Source organism: the organism of the source record quoted next, unplaced genomic scaffold (assembly GCF_019419815.1).
Source record: "Pyrus x bretschneideri cultivar Hongxiangsu unplaced genomic scaffold, Pyrus_bretschneideri_v1 Contig265, whole genome shotgun sequence".
Lineage (NCBI taxonomy): Eukaryota > Viridiplantae > Streptophyta > Magnoliopsida > Rosales > Rosaceae > Pyrus > Pyrus x bretschneideri.
This window is the reverse complement of record NW_025999574.1, coordinates 485,892-508,921: the sequence shown is the minus strand read 5'-3', so window position 1 is coordinate 508,921 and position 23,030 is coordinate 485,892. Positions and strand designations below refer to the sequence as shown.

At 37.6% G+C, this 23,030-nt stretch overlaps 3 protein-coding genes across 5 annotated transcripts; 1 reads left to right on the top strand and 2 right to left on the bottom strand.

Annotated features, from left to right (window-relative positions):
• Positions 1-821: 821 nt before the first annotated feature.
• LOC103933394 (ETHYLENE INSENSITIVE 3-like 1 protein) lies at positions 822-4,742 on the bottom strand. 2 transcript variants are annotated; one of them, XM_009343085.3, is made up of 2 exons: positions 4,584-4,742; positions 822-3,458 (listed from the first exon to the last, which is right to left on the bottom strand). In XM_009343085.3, exon 2 carries the CDS (start codon positions 3,310-3,312, stop codon positions 1,282-1,284), a length of 2,031 nt encoding a protein of 676 aa, XP_009341360.2. In that variant the 5' UTR covers positions 3,313-3,458; positions 4,584-4,742; the 3' UTR covers positions 822-1,281. The 2 variants fall into 2 exon arrangements, with proteins under 2 accessions (XP_009341360.2, XP_048443351.1); XM_048587394.1 differs by lacking the exon at positions 4,584-4,742 and adding an exon at positions 4,355-4,501.
• A 4,145-nt stretch (positions 4,743-8,887) lies between these two features.
• LOC103933396 (pentatricopeptide repeat-containing protein At5g65560-like) lies at positions 8,888-12,826 on the top strand. The gene is made up of 2 exons (XM_048587335.1): positions 8,888-11,824; positions 12,384-12,826. Exon 1 carries the CDS (start codon positions 9,011-9,013, stop codon positions 11,726-11,728), a length of 2,718 nt encoding a protein of 905 aa, XP_048443292.1. The 5' UTR covers positions 8,888-9,010; the 3' UTR covers positions 11,729-11,824; positions 12,384-12,826.
• Positions 12,827-13,350: 524 nt separating this feature from the next.
• LOC103933397 (membrane-bound O-acyltransferase gup1) lies at positions 13,351-22,455 on the bottom strand. 2 transcript variants are annotated; one of them, XM_009343092.3, is made up of 19 exons: positions 22,220-22,453; positions 22,081-22,139; positions 21,116-21,297; positions 20,983-21,031; positions 20,063-20,166; positions 19,896-19,960; positions 19,587-19,657; positions 18,525-18,584; positions 18,292-18,405; positions 17,995-18,119; positions 17,824-17,875; positions 17,098-17,160; positions 16,833-16,942; positions 16,652-16,744; positions 16,449-16,530; positions 14,825-14,902; positions 14,228-14,303; positions 14,093-14,142; positions 13,351-13,710 (listed from the first exon to the last, which is right to left on the bottom strand). In XM_009343092.3, exons 1-19 carry the CDS (start codon positions 22,311-22,313, stop codon positions 13,669-13,671), a joined length of 1,569 nt encoding a protein of 522 aa, XP_009341367.2. In that variant the 5' UTR covers positions 22,314-22,453; the 3' UTR covers positions 13,351-13,668. The 2 variants fall into 2 exon arrangements, 1 of the variants encoding a protein (XP_009341367.2); XR_007259564.1 differs by lacking the exons at positions 13,351-13,710; positions 14,093-14,142; positions 14,228-14,303 and having other exon boundaries at positions 14,820-14,902; positions 16,449-16,526; positions 22,220-22,455.
• Positions 22,456-23,030: the final 575 nt, after the last annotated feature.

Sequence of the window (23,030 nt, the reverse complement as noted above, 5' to 3'; positions counted from 1 at the left end):
GTAGAGAAATATAGCAAACTCAATGACTGCCAAGAGCTACATTTTCAAGAACAAAATGATAATCAGGTTCAATACGACGTATGCGAGCATGATGAACTGGATTAGAAGCAAGGTAAGCGGCACTAAGATCGTCTCGGTGCGGTAGCTGGGGCATTCAGGGAAGCTCGAAAATTTGCTTCTCATAGAAACTACAAAATGTTTTTATTGAGGGTGACTCCAAACTTGTCATTGGCACCATACCGGGCCACTCCTCAGTTTGACTCTACCTCGGCAGCATGTTTTAAAGAAAGCAAATTTCTTAGCGGATGCCATTACAAATGTGTGCTATTCTGTTGGTGAGCACTTTTTATGGATTTAAAACAACTATATACCGTTGTTTGCTAGGAATGCTGTTTTTTTTTTTAGACCAAGTTTTCATCCATCTACTTGTACGAACGCGCAATTTCTAGAGGAGCAGAGAACCCACACTACTGTATCTCTCGCATGTCAACAGAGCCATCACGATTGTTGTCGAATAGGTCAAGGATTCGGGGTGGTAGAGGGATTAGAGACGACGCTTTCATTGCTTTCTTTACCTCTTCGAATTGGACACCATACATGATTTGTATGGCACACCGGTTTGTGTTGCACCGGCTTTATGAACGGCTAGATTGAATGTTTGGATTACAGCATGCAAATCTAACCGTCCATTTAAGCGGTGCATCCCATACACTGGTGACTCGTAGAATTTTCGTGCAACGGATCAAAATAATTGTAGCCGATAGCAAGAAAAGTTAAAAACAATCTCTTCCAAAGAAACAAGATACAGGTGCAGCTAAATATGTAAAAACCACCACATATATAGATGTCTTCTGTATATACATCACACAACGACATTCCAACATCGACTTAGTAACGGAAAATTGTTTCCAACATTTCAGCAAAAGCACGGAACACCAGACTGGGTTTTCCGGTCCCTTATTGGATTTACTCAATACTGCAACTAGATATACCTATTCTTAGACAAGAGAGTTGCGGTATGGGAAACCCCGAGTTCTCGAGGGTTAGAAACGTCTAAAAAGTCCAGCAGATAAAGAAGCAACTAAACATGACAAAGCTTCTTTATTTGCTCAACCGTGTAAACCACCCGCAAACACAGATTTGGGTTATGACATATTGGCATATAAACATCTAACAAGTCCAAAAGATAAGAGAAGCAAATAAAGTTGAAAAGAAGCTTCACCTAAACTGTGGGACTCCAACGCGTATGTATTGGAGCAGTCAATATAAGAATAACCCACTTCATGGGAACCAAGGGTCTTGGTTCAGCGGCGGGTCCATAACATTATAACCAACAGGCGCCAAGTGCAAGGGGGAGCCAAATCTTATGTCGACATCTTCGTTGGAATTGTTACCAAACGGAGAATCAAATGCCATCAACTGATCGAACTGAATTTCCGGGGATGAAAAATCTGGATGAAGCATAGGCATGGGGGTCTGTTCCGACATGTTCATGTTGTGTCCTATGTCCGGCCCTTGACCGTATAAGTTATCATTCATCGGAAATTGAAAGTTAGCCTGCTGCTGATTGCGATCATCTACATCATTTAGGTTTCCAGGATTGCAGTTCTTGTTTTGCTGTATATTACCATCATAGAATGACATAAGCTCTGATATCATTTTCTGCCCATCCTCAGCAATTCCAAGTCCCGAAGAATCAAACCTACCTGACTGGTTCACTGGTTGTTGAATTCCAATTCTCGAAGCATCCAACCTACTTGACTGGTTCACTGGTTGTTGAATTCCAAGTCCTGAAGCATCGAACCTACTTGACAGGTTCACCGGTTGTTGAATTCCAAGTCCCGAAGCATCGAACCTACCTGACTGGTTCACCTGCTGTTGATTTCCAAGTCCCGAAGCATCAAACCCACTTGACTGGTTCACTGGTCGTTGAATTCCTGGTGTTGGTGGTTGAGCAATGGGTAGAGAGAAGCCCACAGGTTTCTCATTGTGAATCTGAAAGCTTGACATTCCCAGAACTTGTGAAGAATTATTCCGGTATGGACAATTCAACTGATGATTGTTTCTTGCAGTTATGTCAAGAAAACCTAGGCGGTAATCATGATATGGGCACTGCAGATATTCGCAGGTGTAATACTTCTGATCTAACATCATTTGTGGCTCTTCAGCCAGCTGCTTCCTCTTCGGACCAAAATCCGAGTTGATCTCGATGAGCTCTCCCTTAACCTGAGGTAACACCTGCCTCTCTCTTTGTCCAGTGGCTCCAATGTTGAAGTGACTAACAAGAGGTTTGCAATCCTCTATTTCAATATTTTCATCATCATCAACCCCTTCAACATCATAATCACTAGTACCACTGATTGCGACAGACTCACTCCCACCAGCAAATGGAGGTGGACATCTATCAGGATATAGCCTCCGGGCCAAAGCTTCCTCCTGGTTTATAATGGCTAGCCAAGTGGCGCTCTCCTTAGCAGTCATTTTGTCCTGCAAACATTTGGACTGACGAACAAGCTTGCGGATCTTTGCAACATCTGGCGACATGTGCTTAATCACAGCCGTGAGAACACCAACCTTCCAAGCCTTCTTCAGATCATGAGGCTTCTTGTATGGGGGAGGACCCTGATCCTGGGAGAGATTTAGTTGAGGCCACCATTCCTCGTTACCAGTAGGCCACCAAGGAGGAGCAACACCCTTCTCCAACGGGAAACGTCTTTGGGGTGGATTGCAGTGCTGCATCAAAGCTGACAAAAGTGAACCAAGAGTGGTGTCTTGGAGCTCCTGTAAGGTGTGAGGAGTGGATGCCACTGCACCGAAGTCTTCATTCTTCCCAGGGATTGAATGATCTGCCTGATACTTAGAAATCGCAGCCGGGCCATTACGATCAAATCTTACTTTTTCCTTCCACCATGCTCGCAGATTGTCAGAGGCACCACTCACTGGTTTTCCTTTTTCAGGGATAATTCCATAAACAAAACCCTGAGCTTTGCAAACTTCCATCATTTTCAGCATATATTTCAGGATTCCATCTTGTGCCCGTGACATCTTCTTCCTCCGCGCTTGTTCCTGTGATTGACGCTGTCTTGCATTATCAACTCCTTCCCTTCCCTTAGTTTGTTCTTTCAGCCTCTTCAATCGCATTCGATCTCTCCACATCCTCTTCTCGAGCTCATCAACATCCATTTCTTCATCACTATAATCCTCCTCCACAGTTGCCTCTTGTTCATGTTCTGGAGCTGCATCCCCTTCCCCAGATGGAGCCAAAAGATAGTCAAGATTACCAGAGAAACCTAACTCCTCAAAGATCCCCATTTAGCACCGACACAAACCACGTCAACTTCTCCGCCCTTCTCTCACTATTAAAAAGATTTCCAATCTTGCGCACAGTACTTAGCTTTAAAACTTCTAAGAGCCAAGATTTGCCACTCAACCAGGAAACATAAAGAAAATCAAAGCTACTGCAAATGAAATAAATTACCAAAAACTCAGTTCAATCCAAAATTGTAGCAAATCATAGATCAGGTACAATGAACTAGCAGTAATGACTTTAATTCAATGAACGTTTTAAGTTTACGAGGGAAAGTTATAACTTCATAAATACGGCTAATCACAAATATAATACCGTAAAGAAGTCAGAATCACTACCATATATTAGATGGGCATCAATCCAGCAACTAATCCAAGCAAGCAAACAAGGGAACGTAACGGATCTCCTTGTTTTCACATTCAGAATGCAAAAGGAAATAAAAGAACCAAAAGATAATCCCAACACATGGCCCTCATCACTACAAGCAACAAAAGATGTGATTCTTGAATAACCCAGAAAAAACGAGAAAACAACAAAATGAAGAAAAATATATGATATCCACCAGGGTCACGAAAATCGCGAGGTAGTAGCAATAAAAACCAAATTTAAGTAACACGTAATACCCTTCAACTGCGAACGGACTAAAGCTGAAAGAACAGAGCCAAGCACCTCCAGATCTACTATCATCCAGATTCATTTTCTTCACAATAACACATTATTAACGAGTATTGACAGCACCAAGTTTTGGGTTTTTAATTATTGTTTACACAAACTGATACAGCTCATAACGCCGGCTTACAGCAAATATACCACCTATCAAAGCAACCTGATTCACTTACTAATCCATTTTCATCATTTAATATAAACCCGGAAATTCAACGGATCTATCAATCGAGATCCAAACATATCATTTCCAAATTTTGCAAAAAAAAATATTAAAACACAACAAAATAAAACCCTGGAAATAAAAATCAAACAGAAAATTAAAAACTATAGTAAACAACAAGGAACACCAAACAAAACCCAGAGAGAATCTATTACATATACCTGGAAATGACCAAGAGAAGAACCCTAGAGTGTAAGATACAACAGAAGCAAACAGATCAACCATAAAATACCTTGAAAAGTCACAAAATTGAGAACAAATATATTTATTTATTAATTAAGCAGATAAGAACAGATTAACCTAAACAACAAACAGAACAATCAGATATGGAAAAAAAACTAGTACTTAATAAAAAACATAAATAAATAAATAAGCAGAAAGTGAAGGTACCTGCTTGATTGATATCATGTGGTTGTAGGAGGCATTGGAGCTCCTTAAGCACTCTCTGATTGCTCAGACAGAGAGAAATAAGAGAATTTTTTACTTGTCAGAGGAGAGAGAAGAGGATAGAGTGGCGGCGACCAGCTGGCTGTAGGGACAAGGATGTCAGGAGAAGCAAGCAACAGTGTCCTATTTAACTAGGGTTGGGTTACGTTTTAACCGCGGTTGATGCGTGGGGTAATCTCTTGTTTTTTGGATATGGAATAAATGAAGGGGTAATTGATTTCATTTTTGTTTGTTTGGGTTGCATCTTCAGAGAAATGTCAAAAAATCCATTCAGTAATAACAGTAAAATAAAAAGACAATACTAATGTTTTTTAATCGAAATGTCAATTTATAAGTAACAAAACGTGAAATAACAGCAAAACTTTAAAGTTTATGAGAGTGTCACATGGCTATCAAATTTGATATCCCGAGTCATATTTTTGAATTTGGATATAATAGTTTACTACAACATTCACTAGGATATAGAATAATTATTTAGAAAATTACGTAGTTCTCTTTAGAAATGTTTATTTTATTGAGGTACACATCATTAGTGTACAACCTCTTTTTTTTTTTTTTTTTTTTTTTGTATTTTTTGTAAAAACAATATTATCTATACTAAAACCATCTCCAACCTTTGGGGATAAAACTTAAAAATTTAAGTCAAAAAATTTTAAGTTATAACCTAATGAACAAGAAGAGGAAACCGAGAGAAAAAGAAGACGAAGACGATGAGGAAAAGGAAAGAATGAAAAATAATAAAAGTTTCCGATTTTCAAGGCATTAAAATGGTCTCCTTCATTTGGGAGTCTCTAAGTTGATGTGAGTGATGGGGACTGTGGGTGAAGGGGAGGGGTCACACCTCACATGTGGTGCTTTATGAAATGGGGAAGGATGCATGCACCTCTTCATACTTATCTCTTTATGATTTCTGACCTCAACTTTCAATTGCTATATAGGTTTTTGACCGGTTTTGGTGCTCCAAAGTTCAAAATGGGACACCAACCCAGATAAAATCATAAATAAAAAAGAAAGGATTTTGGGGATGATACCAACGTGCGTGGTTTGATTAAGGGATGCCTGGCATGTCTTCCTAGTAGTTTTATTATGGGAATTGGATCCTCTCTTGAGCAAAGGATTGGGATCCTCTTGACCTAATAACATGGGCCGTTGGATTTTGATTCAACGGTTACAAATAGGGGACCACTCTAAAAGTTATAATAATTTTAGCCGTTGGATCAAAATCCAGTGCCCCATGTTAGTGGGTCAAGAGGATCCCGAACCTTTGCTTAGGGGAGGATCCTGAGCCTTTGCTCAGGAGAGGATCCAATTCCTTTATTATGAACCACCCAACCCACTACATGGGATTTCTACTTTTTTTTTTTTTTAATTAGATATAATCATTTAAACTGTCTTAAGTTATATGACATATATGCTTAATGTGTTATTTTAGACTTGTTGGATACTCTTTTTGTATTTTATTATTCTTTTATTATCTTATTCATGAATTTCATACAAGTATAATTTTTTATGTGTCAATATGCACTTATTTACAAGATATACAAGAAATTTACCTAAATCTGTCTATGCACCTGTCTAGATCCCGTCTAGCCACCTAGGCACTAGGCGCCAACCCACCGCCCGACTAGCAGCTAGCATTTTTTAGAACCTTGGTTAGAAGTGATTTTTCGTCTAAAAAAAGTTAGAAGTGATGCTAGTCCGTATTTTTTTGTTATTTATGTCTCTTGGTGATACCAAGCAACATATTTTTAAATTAAAAAAAAAAAAAGGTTTTCTAAATATTCACCTTTGAGTTTGGATGGATTGGACAAGGATTCTCTCCGGATCTTTTTTGTGGGGATCTAGGAATCAATCAATTGTGTCCATTCATCGTATATCGTGCGGCTAATTTTCATTAGGTGCTATTTATATTTAATTTAAAAATAATTTCTAACCGCATGATGTACAATGAGCGAACACAATTAATTGATCCTTCAAATCCCCACAAAGAGGATCCTATTCCAGATTTTTATACTATCCTATGTACTATCTTAAGTTCTGTCAAAATGAGTTATGTAAAAAAGACCATTACTACAATTGAATTAAAGTTGATATGGACCATTGCTCCAATTGGATTAAAATTGAGAAATAATTTCTCCAATTGAGTTAACGTTAAGGAACCATTAATACGGTTTTCTCATTTCATTTTTCATATTTGTCATTTAGTTCAGCCTTGTGCGCTTGGCATTCACTTTTTTTAACAAAAAAAAATCATAAATGCACGTTTTGATTACAATTGCATGGCCAGCAAATAGTCTTATCTGATATACCTGTGAGCATAGAACTCAATGAAACACATTATTATGAGGTCAATCTTGGATTTATATGGCTATTAGATCCGTCCAAAGGTCAATTTTGAGATAACGAATAAGGCACCAGAAATGTCAACGTTGTAGTTAATGCCATTCGTATAATCGTATTCATTAGATAAGATATTGTTAATGTAACGTCGATTTTTAAAATTAATACATTTTTAGTACTAGCACGTCAATTTATTTTTTGAACAAAGAATAAATATTTTTCATATTTTTTTGTCAAATAATAAATTTATTAAATTAAATTTTAGATTAAAAAATCAACGAGATTCAAATCCACTGTGGCAAAGAACCACTTGCACTAGCACGTCCATGTTAAGTTGTTAATATAACACAGGTCGACTTTTGGCGGGTCAATTTCAAAAAGCCTACTCATTATAGAAGCTTGGGAGGGCCGGAAGGACCCATGAGTTGAGCCCTCAGTCCACGAGGTGTGAATTCCCCGTGCTCAGCAGCAATCGAAAAAAACTTGTGTGAGACTCAACGTGCCACTTTCTGTGGCATTACGATTCAATCAAAATTTGACATGTGGTTACATTTAAGTACAATATCTTATTTACATAAAAACTAAAAAAAATATTATTTTTGACATTAAAACAAAAACACACATCTAAAGTTCATCCACAGGAAAAGCCTGGAAGATAAACTTTTATATGGGTTGATGTTGATCAATTTCCTAAGTAAGGGATTAATTGGAATTGTATAGACTTTGGTCATGAAAACAATTACATATAATCGAATTCATATTCGTTTTTATTTTTTTTCTTTTTTTCAATGATGAATCATTTTCTACAAACACAAAACATTTCTCCTTTATTTTTCAAAGAATTAGACTAACCATGACAGGAAAATCTATGAGAATGGAAAATATAAAGCTTATTACCTCAAATTTTAGTCAAACGATACCGACATCCGCACCGGAGAGTGAATTCTCAGATGATAGAGGATTACTTTAGTTGGGTGATTGGAGTCTACTTTTAATTTTACTATTTTTTATAATATATTTTTAATTTTTATGTAATTATGAAATCTTTAAAGGGTAACATAAATCTGAAATCATAATTAAAAATCTTACCATATGTTAAATTTTGATTGAGTCATAGTGCCATTAGGCATTATCCAGTGGCACGTTAAGTCCACACAAGTTTTTCTCACAGCAATCATAACTGGTTTGGTAAGGTGTTTTTATAAAAAAATAGGAATAAAAAAAAGGGCTCAAAAAAATGTTTGGTAAATACTTTAAAATAGCTTATTTTCACAGTTTTGGGTGGAAAAAAACTGAAAACGTGAAGCAGTAAAAATGAGCTTATTCTCACAGCAGAGCAAAAACAGTTCTTTTTTTTCAATGCACATCAATACCAAACCAGTCAGCACATCACCAGCTGCAGAGATTTCTCTAAGGGTGTGTTTACGTATCTGTAATCGGAATGAGAATGTGGAATTGAATTCCGATTACCGAGAGTGTTTACTAAACATGGAGGGATAAAAAAGCAGTGGGGCCCACATAAATTTTGGAATTCAATTCCTTGTATTGGTGGAATTGGATTCCCTAGATATAGGTGGTAATCCAATTCCTGATTGTTTGGGCAATCGGCATGACACTTTTGTTCCTTTTATGCCCTCACTTACTTTTTTTATTTCTAAGACTATCCTTTATAAACCCATTAAAGTATATAAAATATTTGATTTGGGACAAGGACATTTTAGTAATCATACTAGTTTACATTCCGATTTTGCTGAATTAGTAAACAGCTTTATAGAATTCTATACCGATTCCAGAACATTTAAGTAAATAGCTTCAGTAAAACTCCTTACAATTCAATTCCTTCCCAATTCAATTCTTTGTATTTCATTACCGTAAACGCTCAGTAAATTCCAAAACGAATCCCAAACAAACCTACTATTTTCTCTTCCCTCCTCCTCCTTCTTCCCACTCTCCAACTCATACAGCATTTCTTGGTCTGCACACGATGAAGTGAATTGGGTCGGGTCTTCCACCAATGTCCGCAGAAGAAGATGATGAGAAAACCCATGGCCGTCATCTGCCACCCACCTGAGCCCTTCCTCTTCCTCCTCCTCAAACCCTTTTATTCCGTTTCCTCCCCCGCCACCGCTCCTCTTCCCTTCTCCCCCGAACCGCACGATCTCTCCACCCAGCTCTTCTCCCTTCTCTCCCGCCCCAATTGGCAGCGCCACCCTTTCCTAAATAAACTTGCCCCCTCCATATCCCCTGCCCATGTCTCCTCAGTCTTCACTCTCAAACTCGACCCCCAAACGGCCCTCGGATTCTTCAACTGGATTGCCCTTAAACCCGGATACAAGCACACTGTCCAGTGCCATTCTTCCCTCCTCAACATTCTCCTTCCCAATGGGTTTCTCCAGGTTGCGGAAAAGATCCGAATTTCCATGATTAAGGCTTCCAGTTCCCCTCAAGATGCCGTTTTTGTGCTCGAATATTTGCGGGCATTGAATGGCGCCGAAGAGTTCGAGTTCAAGCTCACCCTCAGGTGCTACAATTTTCTTCTAATGTCCTTGTCTAAGTTTTCCCTGTTTCAAGATTTGAGAGCTCTGTACTTGGAGATGTTAGACGATATGGTTTCGCCAAATCTGCATACTTTTAATACCATGATCAATGCTTACTGTAAATTGGGTAATGTGGCTGAGGCAGACTTGTATTTCAGTAAGATAGGGCAGGCGGGTTTGCACCCCGATACGTTTACCTACACTTCCTTGATACTGGGGCATTGTAGGAATAAGGATGTGGATAGTGGTTGTAGTGTTTTCAAGCTAATGCCGCAAAAGGGTTGTCAAAGAAATGAGGTTTCCTATACTAATTTGATTCATGGGCTTTGTGAGGCTGATCGGATTGATGAGGCTCTCAAGTTGTTTTCTCAAATGGGGGAGGATAATTGTTTTCCGACTGTGTGTACATTTACAGTTCTTATTTGCGCCTTGTGTAAATTGGGAAGGAAAATAGAAGCTATGAATCTGTTTAAAGAGATGACGGAAATGGGTTGTGAACCAAATGTTCATACTTATACCGTGCTCATTGATAGCATGTGTAAGGAAAATAAGCTTGATAAGGCAAGAAACTTGCTAAACAAGATGTTGGAGAAAAGGTTAGTTCCTAATGTTGTCACGTACAACGCAATGATTGATGGGTACTGCAAGGAGGGAGCAGTTGAGGCTGCACTTGGTATTTTGGCTTTGATGGAATCGAATAATTGTTTTCCAAATGCTCGGACGTACAATGAATTGATTTGTGGATTTTGTAAAAGGAAAAATATACACCAGGCGATGGCACTGCTTGGTAAGATGCTTGATTGGAAACTCTCACCAAGCCTATATACATATAACTCATTAATCCATGGGCAGTGTAAAATAGGTCATTTGGAGAGTGCTTATAGGCTGCTTAATTTGATGCAAGAAAGTGGTTTGGTTCCTGACCAATGGTCTTACAGCTCTCTCATAGACACACTCTCTAAGAAGGGGAGACTGGAAGAAGCTCATGCCCTGTTTGATTCTCTCAAAGAGAAAGGCATAAAGTCGAATGACGTGATCTTTACTGCTTTGATTGATGGTTATTGCACGGTTGGGAAAATCGACGATGCCCATTCTTTGTTTGATAGAATGCTTGCAGAAGACTGTTTGCCGAACTCATACACTTACAATACCTTGATAGATGTGTTGTGTAAAGAAGGAAGACTGAAGGAAGCATTATCACTGGTAGAAAAGATGGTAAGTATTGGTGTGAAAGCTACAGTACATACTTATACAATTCTAATTAAACAAATGTTGAAGGAAGGGGACTTTGACCATGCTCATGGGCTTTTAAACCAGATGGTTAGTTCTGGTAATCAGCCTGACCTATTTACTTACACCACCTTTATTCATGCATATTGCGGCATAGGAAATGTAGAAGAGGCAGAGAAATTGATGATTAAGATGAATGAAGAAGGAATTGTAGCAGATTCGTTGACTTACACATTACTAATTGATGGATATGGACGCATGGGATTAATTGATTGTGCATTTGATGTTCTTAAGCGCATGATTGATGCTTCTTGTGATCCTTCGCATTATACCTACTCCTTTCTGATCAAACATCTTTCAAATGAAAAGTTGACAGAGACAAGGAATAATATAGTGGGAATGGATTTGATCTCAAATGTCTCCTTAATTGATATTACTGATGTGTGGAAGATAATGGATTTTGACATTGCTTTAGACCTTTTTGAAAAAATGACTGGGCATGGTTGTGGACCCAGCACCAACACTTATGACAAACTTATAGTAGGTCTTTGCAAAGAGAGGCGCTTGGAAGAAGCCCAGAGGTTACACAGTCATATGAAAGAGAGGGAAGTTTCTCCCAGTGAGGATATTTATAATTCTCTTCTTAACTGTTGCTGTACATTGCAAAAGTATGGAGAGGCAGCAATCTTGGTGGATGCGATGATTGAGGATGGTTATTTACCGACATTGGAGTCCTCCACGTTGCTTGTATGTGGGCTTCTTGATGAAGAGAAGAGTGAGAAGGCAAAAGCAGTTTTTCGTACTTTGCTTCATTGCGAATATAATTACGATGAAGTAGCTTGGAAAGTTCTCTTTGATGGTTTACTTAAGAGGGGTCTTGGCAATATATGCTCTGAGCTCATAAGCATCATGGAGAAGATGGGTTGCCGGCTTCATCCTCAGACATATTCAATGTTGATTGAGGGAATCAATAATCCGTAAAACTGCTGGATTTTTTTTTCTTCTGGGATTTAATTCTTTATCTGTGAGCACTACTGCAAGCAAAGTGATTTTAAACCTTATATTCCCAGAGATCTGGTAAGATGTTCTTAGCATCTATGTGGTAACTGCTGTTATATTTCACTGTTTTGGCTGATTTGATGTTTTAGATAACTGATGCATGAAATACCCAGAGACTTATGCATGCTTATTTCCTGCTCACTAGCCAGTAGCCACTAGGTACTAACTGCAAATTGGGAATTGGAAATATTAGAATTTTATGCTTTTGTTTGATGTGGATGCACAAGAAGTTAAGACCTTAAATGGTGAAATGTCAAATTACAGTTTCGAAGCCATTCAGTCAACGCTTTATATAAAAGAAAATTGGGCACTGGCTTTATATTTGACACATAGACAAATGTGAATGTACATTTAGGCATGATAAATTTCCCACCAAAAAAAAAAAACAAACTCCACTCAAATGCATATCACGTAGTAATATTTCATATTGTTTGCCATATGGTGTCATTGTACTGGGGAAAGTCTCAAACCCCAAACCCTAAATTAAGGTTAAAGTTTTTGCTTCGCATTCGTCTTAACAGCGTCATCTTAGTTTTTCCAAAATTATCTGACATTTGATCATCCTACTCCTTGTTAGGTGCTGGTCCTGTATTGCAATGAAGATCTCGTGCGGTAAAAGGGGTTAGCAGTGTTTGTTTGCCCCATGCATATGCCGACTATATTAGCAAACCAAACGCAAGAATGCAAGGTCGGTGGTCGCCATTCTTGTACTCATCAGAAAACAGAAATCAGTACTGTACGGCTGTGATTGTGCGTGCAGATTATCAGGCGCAGAACCAGCTGAGCTGGGGGAGCTTGGAAGGAAGTGGCTGGTATTTACTCGATGTACAGCCTTACTCGCTGATACGATATATCTCAAACAATGTATATTTTCCTCACTGATTACAGACAGCAGATGACAAATATTTCAAGTCCGAAGAGCAATCAATTTACGATGTATTATGTTTCTGTTAAGTTCCCACGTAATGCAATCCCGTTTTAAAAGATTGTTCAGTTGAGGGCGCATGTTTGTGCTCATTATCTCTGCTCCTACAAGCTTTCTTTTCTTTGTATTTGTAACGGGTTCGATTTGTGCGTGTCATCCTCATCCTTGTAGTTGTATCGAACCCACCGCGACTCATGAGGACATCACCAATCTGGACCCTGAATCAGATTGGTTGTTGGCTAATTAAAACAAACTAATTGGTAATCATACTACTAATTCTCAACAAACTGGATTTGGATGTGGCTTACACCAAGAAACCAAAGTTGATGTAGGCGATCATTAACGAGACATTGCTTCAAATTCCGAAGCATAAAGTGGCAGCAATGAGAGAGGAAGTCATAAGATTGATTCCGAGAGTGATATATGCAGATCCAAGGGCATCCAGATTGGAGACAGTTGAAGATGCATTCGAAATAGCAGTTAAGGGAGTGCATGGCAAAGTACAGAAAACTAGGAAGGACATGAAAGAGGGTAGAGATCCTGGTAATGCTTTCTGGGAAATAAACCCTACTGAATTCGATATGCCTAAGCCCGGGATGAGGGGAAGAAAATTCAAACAGAAGTATAACTGAGTGTTTATTAATAAGCAACAATCGTGTTACAATGCAGGTATTTCCAAAAGTTCAATCACATTTGAATTTGGAATTAGCTTTCTCTACATTTATATAGTACCTTCCCTGTCCTAATTGTATACCAGAAAAGAATGTAGAGTGATGAATGATTACTTTTATCCGCCATCGAAGTCCTTAGCATGAGCAAGCATACATTAGGTTACAATGTTGGCAAACCTGTCTCCTGTTTGGAACTTCAGGACCTCGGTTTCCACACCAGCAATTAGCTACTGTGGCCAATTAATCAAACCTTACAGCGAGCCGATTTAGCTGCTACTTTGCTTTGCATCGCGGATGTGGAACATAAGCTGCAAGATATGCAACTTCAGACCAATCATAGAAACAGAGCAGACACACGCACTACGATATATATACAATTGTCTGCTTATGTAAATGTTCGAGTTTAGAGTATATATCAGAAACAAAACTGAACGAAATCCTGAAACGTCATTTTGATACAAGATAAATATAAGCCCAAAATACATAAGAAAACATCTGGATTCCTAATGACTAGGTTCCATTATATTTAGGCATGCGAAGAAATCATGAAAATAAACTATAAAATAAATTTTTTTACGCATTTTCCATCTCAAAACTTCACATTGTGCCTTAACTCTGCAAAACTAATTCTTAAAGGCGACATATTTAAACTTCACCGTTAAAGAAATGAGCAGATAATTGAGACATTACCTTTGTCCCTACATAAAATGTCAAAAGCATGCCTGCCAAAACGGGAAGTCCTGTACAAAGAATATCATCAGTCCCCTCAGAAGCAGCGTTGTATAAGGATAACAAGAAACCTCAGGACATGAAATTTCAAGTTACCTTCTCGTTTAAGGAATTGAGAAATCAACCAACTAATCCCAGATGGTCCAATAACAAAACCAACAAGGTTTGCTACCTGCATAAACATTGAATGCTTCTATTGTTAGCATTTACGAATTCTTGTAAACACATAAGGTGATTTCCAGTTTGCAATACCCACTAGTTTGGCAAATGCATATAACACGATACATTTTGAAGTGCTAAGTACGCTGAAACCAGTGGGATGTGCAAAAGAACCATTGCAAAAATGAAAATGTTAGGCTACCCTTCGCTCTTTAAAAACATATGTTTCAATAAACTGTCACTGTAAAAAAGGCCTTATGTGGCTTGAATCATTTAGCCTTTCAAAAGAGAAAAAGGCAAACAAATTTCGCAAAGGGAAGGAAAAGACTACTAAATGTTTATATTTGACAAGTGGAGAATTTCAGATATATAAGCGTCATCAAATTAATCTAAAAAAATAGAGCAAAATGACCTTATTATTACTTCCATTTCACTCAAGTAAAAGTGCAAATATCTAAATTCGATACCAGCATCAACAGGAATATAAAAATAGTTATGACTGGTATATGCTTTAATCAAATACAGGATACAGACCATGAGACAAGTGATAGTAATTGCACCAGCAACCGCACTAAGTTCACGAACAACAAATTCCCCATGAGTACTCTTAACCTGACAACAAATACATGACAAAATAATTATTAAGCTCGACAGATAAAAATAAAGGTTAACATACTCCTCTTCTCTTCCTCTCCCTCCCCTTCTCATCAAATAAGCTTCGCATATGTGTAAGTATGAAATAATGAACTACAACGAGAGAAATCACAAAGCAAAAGGGTTGCCAACATGGTTGAGTTCAAGAGCAAGTTTGTGATTTTTCTTACAAAACCCTGAGGGTGCGTTTGTTGCACCGAACTATCTCGGACTGGACTAGCTTTATAGACTAAGTTGGACTGGCTTAGACTAGACTAAGCTGGATTGACTTAGTGAAGCGTTTCGTGCAAAGTCGGACTAAAAAGCATAATTAAGGACAAAAAGGAAAAAAAAGTTTTTGTTAACAAAACTTTCTCCAGAATTTTCTAATGCAAAGAAATTGAACCCAACATCAAAATTTTTCTGTAGAATCCAACTACACCTAGCAACCAAATTTTACATTCTCTCAAAAATGTGATTTGAACCCTCAAATTTTACATTCTCTCAACCCAAAAACAAAACTTTCCAATAAATCAATGGAACCCAAAAGCCTAGCTGAAAACCCATCGAATTTTTCAATTGGGAACTCAACTTTCTATTGAATTAGCACTCATATGAATTAGAAGAACCTAGATAAAAATCACATTGATTTTTCGAACTTTAAAACTCATCTTTCCATTGATTTTCAATCTTTCCTCATTTTCCAAATTACCCCTCCACTCCTCTCTCTCTCCCTCCCCCCTCAAACTGTCAAATGTGCCCCAAAAACTTAACCCCTTTTCAGGAAGCCAAACATCCGCTTTCTAGAAAAGAGAGAGAAAGCACTGAAATTTCCACAGAGCTCCAAGACTTGTCGTCAAATTCAATGCGATTTCTCAACTGGGGACTTGAAATTCAACCTGGAATGGGCGTCCGCCATGGCCAACCTCTCGATCCGCTTCTCGGCTTGCAGCGTCGGAAGTTTCTCCACCGACAGCGGCGCCGCTTCAGCTGCCCCCCCCGGGCGCCGCGACTTGGGCCACGAAAGAGCAAGCACCGCGACGCCCTGGTGATGGCGCCGTAGAAGAAGCGGGGACTGTATGTCAGTGAGCAAAACTTGGGGATTAGATGTTGGCCTTCCTTTCTAGTCCCCCTTAATACCAAGCGAAAGCTTGGGATTAGATAGCCTGCTTTAGCGAACCCCGGAGGGCCTCGTAGTTGAGGCGAGTCCCATTTATTTTAGTCCGAGGACATACCAAACATAGTATTATAGTCCTACTTAAGCCAGTCCCTCCTAAGGAGGTGAAACAAACGCGCCCTCAAAGTACAAGATGAAGTCCACGATTTTTTTTCCCCTAAAGCTTGAAAGTCAGGGTACAATCTTCAAATTGATTGTCATCCAACAAATCAGAAACCCCTAATCCGCAAGCCAACAACAGCTAACTGATTGGGTTTATGGGAGGTACGAGAATTGGGATGATCATCCTCCCATTAGTTAAACCAAACAAAAGAAAAACAGCAAAGGTAATAGGAACAAAGAGGTCACCTGAAATGCATTGGTTGCTGATTTCAGTATCATTTCTGGAATAAAAAATAAGCATGTCAGCCATGCCCACGAAAGAAGCTTCCTAATGCCAAAGATAAAAATTAAGTTAGAATAAGGAACAAATTTCAATAAGGCTCTACTCCCATTTGACAGAAAGCTAAGATGTATTCAATAAGAAAAATTCAACAGCCAGCAACAAGTACCATTCTAGATCATGCCAAATGGCAACAAATGTGAATACAACCCATACATTGAGAAGCTTCCTCCGAGTGCCCCCAAGAGGAATGTACAAATACCTATTGTTTTCATGTCCCAAACAAACATGTCAGAGTTAGAAACAGGATTACAAGAGAAATTCAGAGCACAACAGGTTGAAAGTTTCACCTCACAAGCCATTTGTTGTAGGAAGCATGCCAGTTCTTCCAAAAAGTTTCCAAGTTGTAGCAATTATTTATACACCTCGGCATATTCTCAGGGGCCTCAATGCCACATATCTGCATTAATTAGAAAAAAAATCATTGTCCCACTGCAAAGCAATATCAATAGTAAAAGATACAACTAATTTATAGTAGACGGACAACCCAGCAGTAAACGCCAAAGTTCAGAAGAAATTGAAAAAAAAAAAAAAAAATTATTGACATATACACACCAGTGACCAGAACCGGAAATAGCGCCATATCAGAAAAAACTTTAGCCACATGAAGATTAAAACCTGCACCATCATAAGAAAGTAAATCACCTTTACCTAAGCCAAAACAAATAGATGAAGTCACCTAACAACTAGAATGGAAATCCAGACAAAGTGAAACGAAAATACTAAAAGACCCAATTAAAAAAAGGGTCTGATAAAAGTTCACCAAATAAGTTATATATCCAGGTAAAGTAACCAAGTAACTTTGCTTTGCGGCAGACTGCAGAGTGTATGAGTATGGTGAGGAACTTGAAAATACTTGCATAAGCAATTCTTACATCATATCTATGAGGAATGTAAAGATTACAATTTAATGATTGATAGTATTGCAAATGAACTTATTACAAATAACACTTTGGGGATTGATTTAACTTTTAATAACTAACTCTCTCATGCATTTTTCTTTGCTCAAAGAAGTTTATGGATACCATGTATTTTAAGATATACTTGTTCATTATTTTTTATATTCTCATAAGTAGGAACTATCACATTATTAAACATTTAGTCCATGCACAAAGAGTCTAAGGTAGGTGTGTTTTGTATATTCTGGAATTAATTACTACATTACTACCTCAAATTAAAAGTACATTATGCTGCTTCACAGCGTATTTCAATCATATAAAAAGCTTGAGATAGTAAAATTCTAATCATCAAAGACCTTGATACTGTAGGATCATCTCTTACCCCATATCCAATAATAAACACATCCATAGGGTATAACTCTTTCCATATGCCACTAATAGGTACAGAAAAAGAGAACCTAGTTAATATCCAAAAGATAGAATACACACATGCATGGGTGTGCGCACAGACACACATACACGATACAGGGTGTATCTTAAACTAGATACTCACCTGATTGCAAACGCATTGTAATAAAAAAGATGTGTCATTAATTCCATCAGAAGAAGACTGAACACCCAGCGCAAACCATACCAAGCAATGTCTTTAGCTGAAAAGTTATTTTGAGGAACATCCAACTGAAAGAATATTGCAATAAAGGTAAATACTAAGACTCTGTAGAACATACACGCACGGACTATCATCTCCAACAATATGGGAAGCACATCCAGTGCACTTGGCAATCCATAAATGACCAAATATTTCAAATTACTAAAAAAAAAAACAGTACCAATATTGAAAGTGACAGACCTGTGTGGCAAATGCATTGAAGCTTACAACCGGCCCAGTAAGATAAAGAGGCGCATACACCAAATAAGCAAGGTAAGTTGTAAAGGCATACATGTCATTCTGGACACCTCTCTCCTAAGTATAACAAACACATTTATGAATACATGGAAAATCCATTTGGATGAAAGTTGATTTAAGGATCCACCAATTGCAATAATACTAGGCTCGCACTTAAGTAGAAGGCATAAGCTAACCTGTAAAACATGGTAACAAGTTTTCCCTGATTTACAAATGTTGCAACGCTGAATGTGTTTCTGCATACAAGACCAAGAAACATTAGCACTTTGTAAATAGCTAAAGTGCAAAGTATTAAATCCTTGACAATAATCGGCATGCATGAATAAGCAGAGAAAATCCATCAGAATGAACTAGAAATCACCAAGATTCACAGTAATTACATTAAACAAAAGAGGGTTGCTGAAAATATGTTAATGGATGCTGGCACATGAATTGGCCTAAGAATTTGTAGTTAATACTATACTAAATTCTGTTAACATAGTAATTGGCAAGCCTGTGAAGGACAATGTTAAAGTACCATTGAGTGCAACCCAGAAAACTAACTAGATATCAACTCAAAAGCAAGCTGCAGAGCAAGAACATTGAAAACATGCAGGGTTGAGTGATGTGAAAGTAATAACCACTCTTGACTCTCATCCATAGAACAAGCTGGAAAGAAAAATACCATAAAGTTCTAAAACAAATAGTAACACAAGTTTGTTATTATTTCAGTTTCAGGCCACAATCATAGGTGGGCTGGAGACTAACCTCTAAGTCAAACCAGTTTGGCATATACAAAGAGGCCTAATAGGTTTTCAGAGGAAAAAAATTAATCTCCTGAAAAGGTTTTAATGTATTAATTACATGGTGTATTTTAGGTTCATTGTTTTGGAGTCTCATATTCAATGTCTTTGAGTCTCTTATTGTCACATGATTAGGTGTTGTGAATTTTCTTTTAGGATTTCAAAGTGTATTAGCTGTGAGGCTAGATTTTTTTCTAATTTCTATGTAAAGTGAATCCAATACACTAATGGTTTTTGCCAAAGGCCAGAGAGTGATCCCAGATCACTCTTTTCTTCCTTTCTCTTACTAGTGTCCCGCATCACCACCATAACCAGAAGTGTTGGACGGTTAGTAACATCATTTCCATGTAGACTCCGTGGCAAAGTAATCCTATAAAATACATGCTAGAAAAAAAAGGGGGAGGGACAGAACAGAGAAGATAGCATACAGATCACAGCTCAAAGGAACACAAATACCTTATGGTCAAAACGAGAATCTCGATGTGCCCAATGGTAATCATAGCCAAAGCTTATCATCCGCAAAACAACTGTCACAAACAACCAGATTAAGAGATAAAAAAAAAATATCACAAATATATACTAAAGTATAAAAGCAGGTTGCAACATAGATTTGTGGCTACATGGTAGATTTGGGTCTACATAGGTATGCACGTATTTCATGAAAGGTCATATGCACATGATATGGAAAAGAAGATGAATACACAGTAATTAAAGTATGATAACTGGAATTAAAATGTCAAAACAATAATGAGGAAAGCACAATACCAAAGTTAAAGCAAATGTGCCATCTAAAGGTGCCCCGAAAGTTGTCCAAATATGCCCAGCGTTGCCTACATAATAATATGCAGAACCAGTAAGCAGATATATCACAATTTATCTGTTAAAGTACCCAATGAAGCGCTAAATGGCCTAGCCCAGTCAACAAAACTCACCCAATTATGGAGAATGAATATCCTTCATAAACACGATTGCACAGAAGAAAGAATATGTTGAAAATCCAAAATACAAAAGGGAAGTACTTTGTTCGTGCAAATATCTGCAAAAACACAAGTCCAGTAATGTATGGCAAGAACTCAAAACAGTAGCGCATAACTCTAACAAAGAAAGAAACAAAATGAACCATTGGAATAGACTCAAAAACAGTAGCCCATATGATGAATCTGGTAAAGCATACAAAAAGTTTGCAATTATAAATTCATTTTTTTTTTTTTTTGGGGTGGGGTGGGGGGAGACTAGAATATTTCCATCAAAGCCACAGTAAATTTTTATTTTTATTTTTTATAAGAAACACAAAATTTATTAAAATGAGAAAGAATGTAATTGTATATAATAAGCTTAAACAGTTAACATTTGAGCAATAAGGTACAATGCAGAACTTTTAACTCCTAGAAGCAGAATGAGTATGATGGCATAAAGTGCACAAACCATCAACTGTTACGCCAACAATACATAAAAAACAAGTTTTGACCTTTTAAGCCTAAAAATGTTGGAAAACAAATTCTTCACAAGAAATCACGTTGTTTTGGAAGCTGACCAATATTCTTTATGTATTCATAACACATACTTTAGACTTCATGTAGGACCTGTATATATCAGAAAACAAACCTAATTCAAGAAAAATATTGCAATACAAATATAAACAGAAAAAAGACAAACGATAATGTGATAAACAAGAAGGGAACTATTATTGGCAGTCGGCACCCCAAAAATCTAATTGTACACTCCTCATAAGAGTATTTTTCTTTCTAAATATAGAAAGTGTGGAGTGCACTTTTAGATTTTTGGAGTGATAATAACAACTCCCTAAAAGAAAATGCATTGCATTATGTATCCAAGCATGAATGGAGCTCACCTTTACCAAAAGAAAATTCATTGAAGCGATTGCGAGGATAAATATAATGCTTGCAGAAACAACGGAAGTCAGATAACTGCACCTCCTACGAAAGAGCATATAATCCAAGTACAGTTATGAAGGTAAGACATACCAGGCTCCATGCAGATATGCTAGGTATGTGAATGAAATCAAAATCCAAATAATGGACATCCCTCTTGCTTTTAAATGAAAGCTTGTCATCAGCAAATTAGCAATCAACGTGAACATTGTGAAAACACCGGTAAGAACAGGAAAATTTCCTCGAAAGTTTCTCCATTGAGCATCAGAAACATCCTAAGCAGCAAAAAGAAAGGTGCTTTTCAGGTAAGAACAGGAATATCAGAGAATAAAACTTGCATAGTTTTGTTAGAATTTTCAGTACATCCAATGTTTTTAACACCATGGTACTGCAGTAAATCAACACACGAACAAGAGTCATATATAGAAACGGAGTAATGCTTCTGGAATTTGAAAATCTATCTGCTAGTGATAACTTCTTCCTCAATCTAATTCACATTTCCAGCCTCAGGAAACTTTCCAAAGGTTGAGCATTAATGTGCTCTGATCCCCTATTTTCCAAACCATTATTTCCTAAGATAATAATTGCGAAGGAATAGAATTTACGTACAAACATACATCATACACACACACACGTTATATACATACATACATACATATATATATATATATATTCAAACACCATGCCATTTGAAGGGCACCACTGGCCCTTCGGGCAACACTCTAAATTTCGTCAAACTCCTTGTTTAGCCAGCTCAAAACTCAAGAGCTAAACGCTAATCCCTAAAACCCGACTCCACACCACAAACAACTAATCGAAAAACTTAAAAAAGAACAGGGAAACACACACACACACACACACACACACACAGAGAACTAAACCGCCCGAACAGCGGCATGTCACAGTCCACTTCAGAATTTACATATACAGAACAGTTAAACTGCACCAGAGCACTTTCCCAATTATCTGAAGTAGAATTTCCGACGTTATCTTTGAACAAAAAAACTGAATTTATAAAAAGAAAATAAAAAGTAATGAAATTGAAGGAAGAAACCCACATTGAGGCGATGAGGAATGAGCCATCCAGGGCGCAAACCGAAGAGCTTAGCATGATGATCTGCGTATCAGAAAAATGGGTTTTCAATAAATAAATAAAGACAAAGAAGAAAATAGATGAAGAAATGGATGATACCGCACCGCGCGAGAGTTGGAGGGATCGATGGATGATGAAGGCATAGAAAGCAGCCGCGTAGAGAATGAGAAATCCCACCTCTCCTTTCAACAACTTCATAGCTGCTGCTGCTGCTGCTGCTGCTTCTGCTTCCTCTCTCTCCTGAATTTCAAAATTTGATTTTGTTGTGTGGTTTGATCTTGGTGACCAACAACGGCACCATCTCTCTCGTTTCTGCTCTGCTCTCTCTGCTTTGTTTTAAGGGGACAGTTGAAGTCCTTCTACTGCCACCTACTAGTAAAAGAGATCTCATAATGCCGATAATTACCAGTCTGCCACTATTTCACTACCAAAATTCGGAAATTCTTACCCAAGAAAATTGTAATAATGATTTCTCAATTAAAAATTCGTGATCATTGGTGCTCTAACTCATCAAAATGTGTAGTTACGATATTTTTCCTCAACTCTTTTAAAACTTTCGTCAAAATAAGTTACGTGTTACGCGTGAGGCTGAATCAAGGGTCAAATATAGAAATCCAAATGAGAAAAATTATAACAATGTTTTTTCAACTTTTACCCGATTTGAGAAATGGTCACTTAGTAATTTTGAGAAATGCTCTAATTGAGTTAATGTTGAGAAACCATTTCTACCATTTTCTCTTATAGGGACTTCCATTTACACTCTCAATTTTGAAAGAAACATTTCAATGTGTTGGGAACACGATCTGAAACACAAAAATTCTGCAAAGTGAGTGGCTTTTATTTACATTAGCAAGTGCCCACACACACTGTATAAAGAATATCATTTTATTTTATATTTTATTATGAAATGGGATT

Excerpts from the sequence above, each read along its gene's own strand:
- LOC103933394 (XM_009343085.3), bottom strand. The coding sequence starts at position 3,312 with ATGGGGATCTTTGAGGAGTTAGGTTTCTCTGGTAATCTTGACTATCTT.
- LOC103933396 (XM_048587335.1), top strand. The coding sequence starts at position 9,011 with ATGATGAGAAAACCCATGGCCGTCATCTGCCACCCACCTGAGCCCTTC.
- LOC103933397 (XM_009343092.3), bottom strand. The coding sequence starts at position 22,313 with ATGAAGTTGTTGAAAGGAGAGGTGGGATTTCTCATTCTCTACGCGGCT. Across the intron at positions 18,406-18,524 it reads CTTGTTACCATGTTTTACAG|GAGAGAGGTGTCCAGAATGA; the intron begins GTTAGCTTATGC and ends TGTTATACTTAG. Across the intron at positions 18,120-18,291 it reads TCAATGCATTTGCCACACAG|TTGGATGTTCCTCAAAATAA; the intron begins GTCTGTCACTTT and ends ATATTCTTTCAG.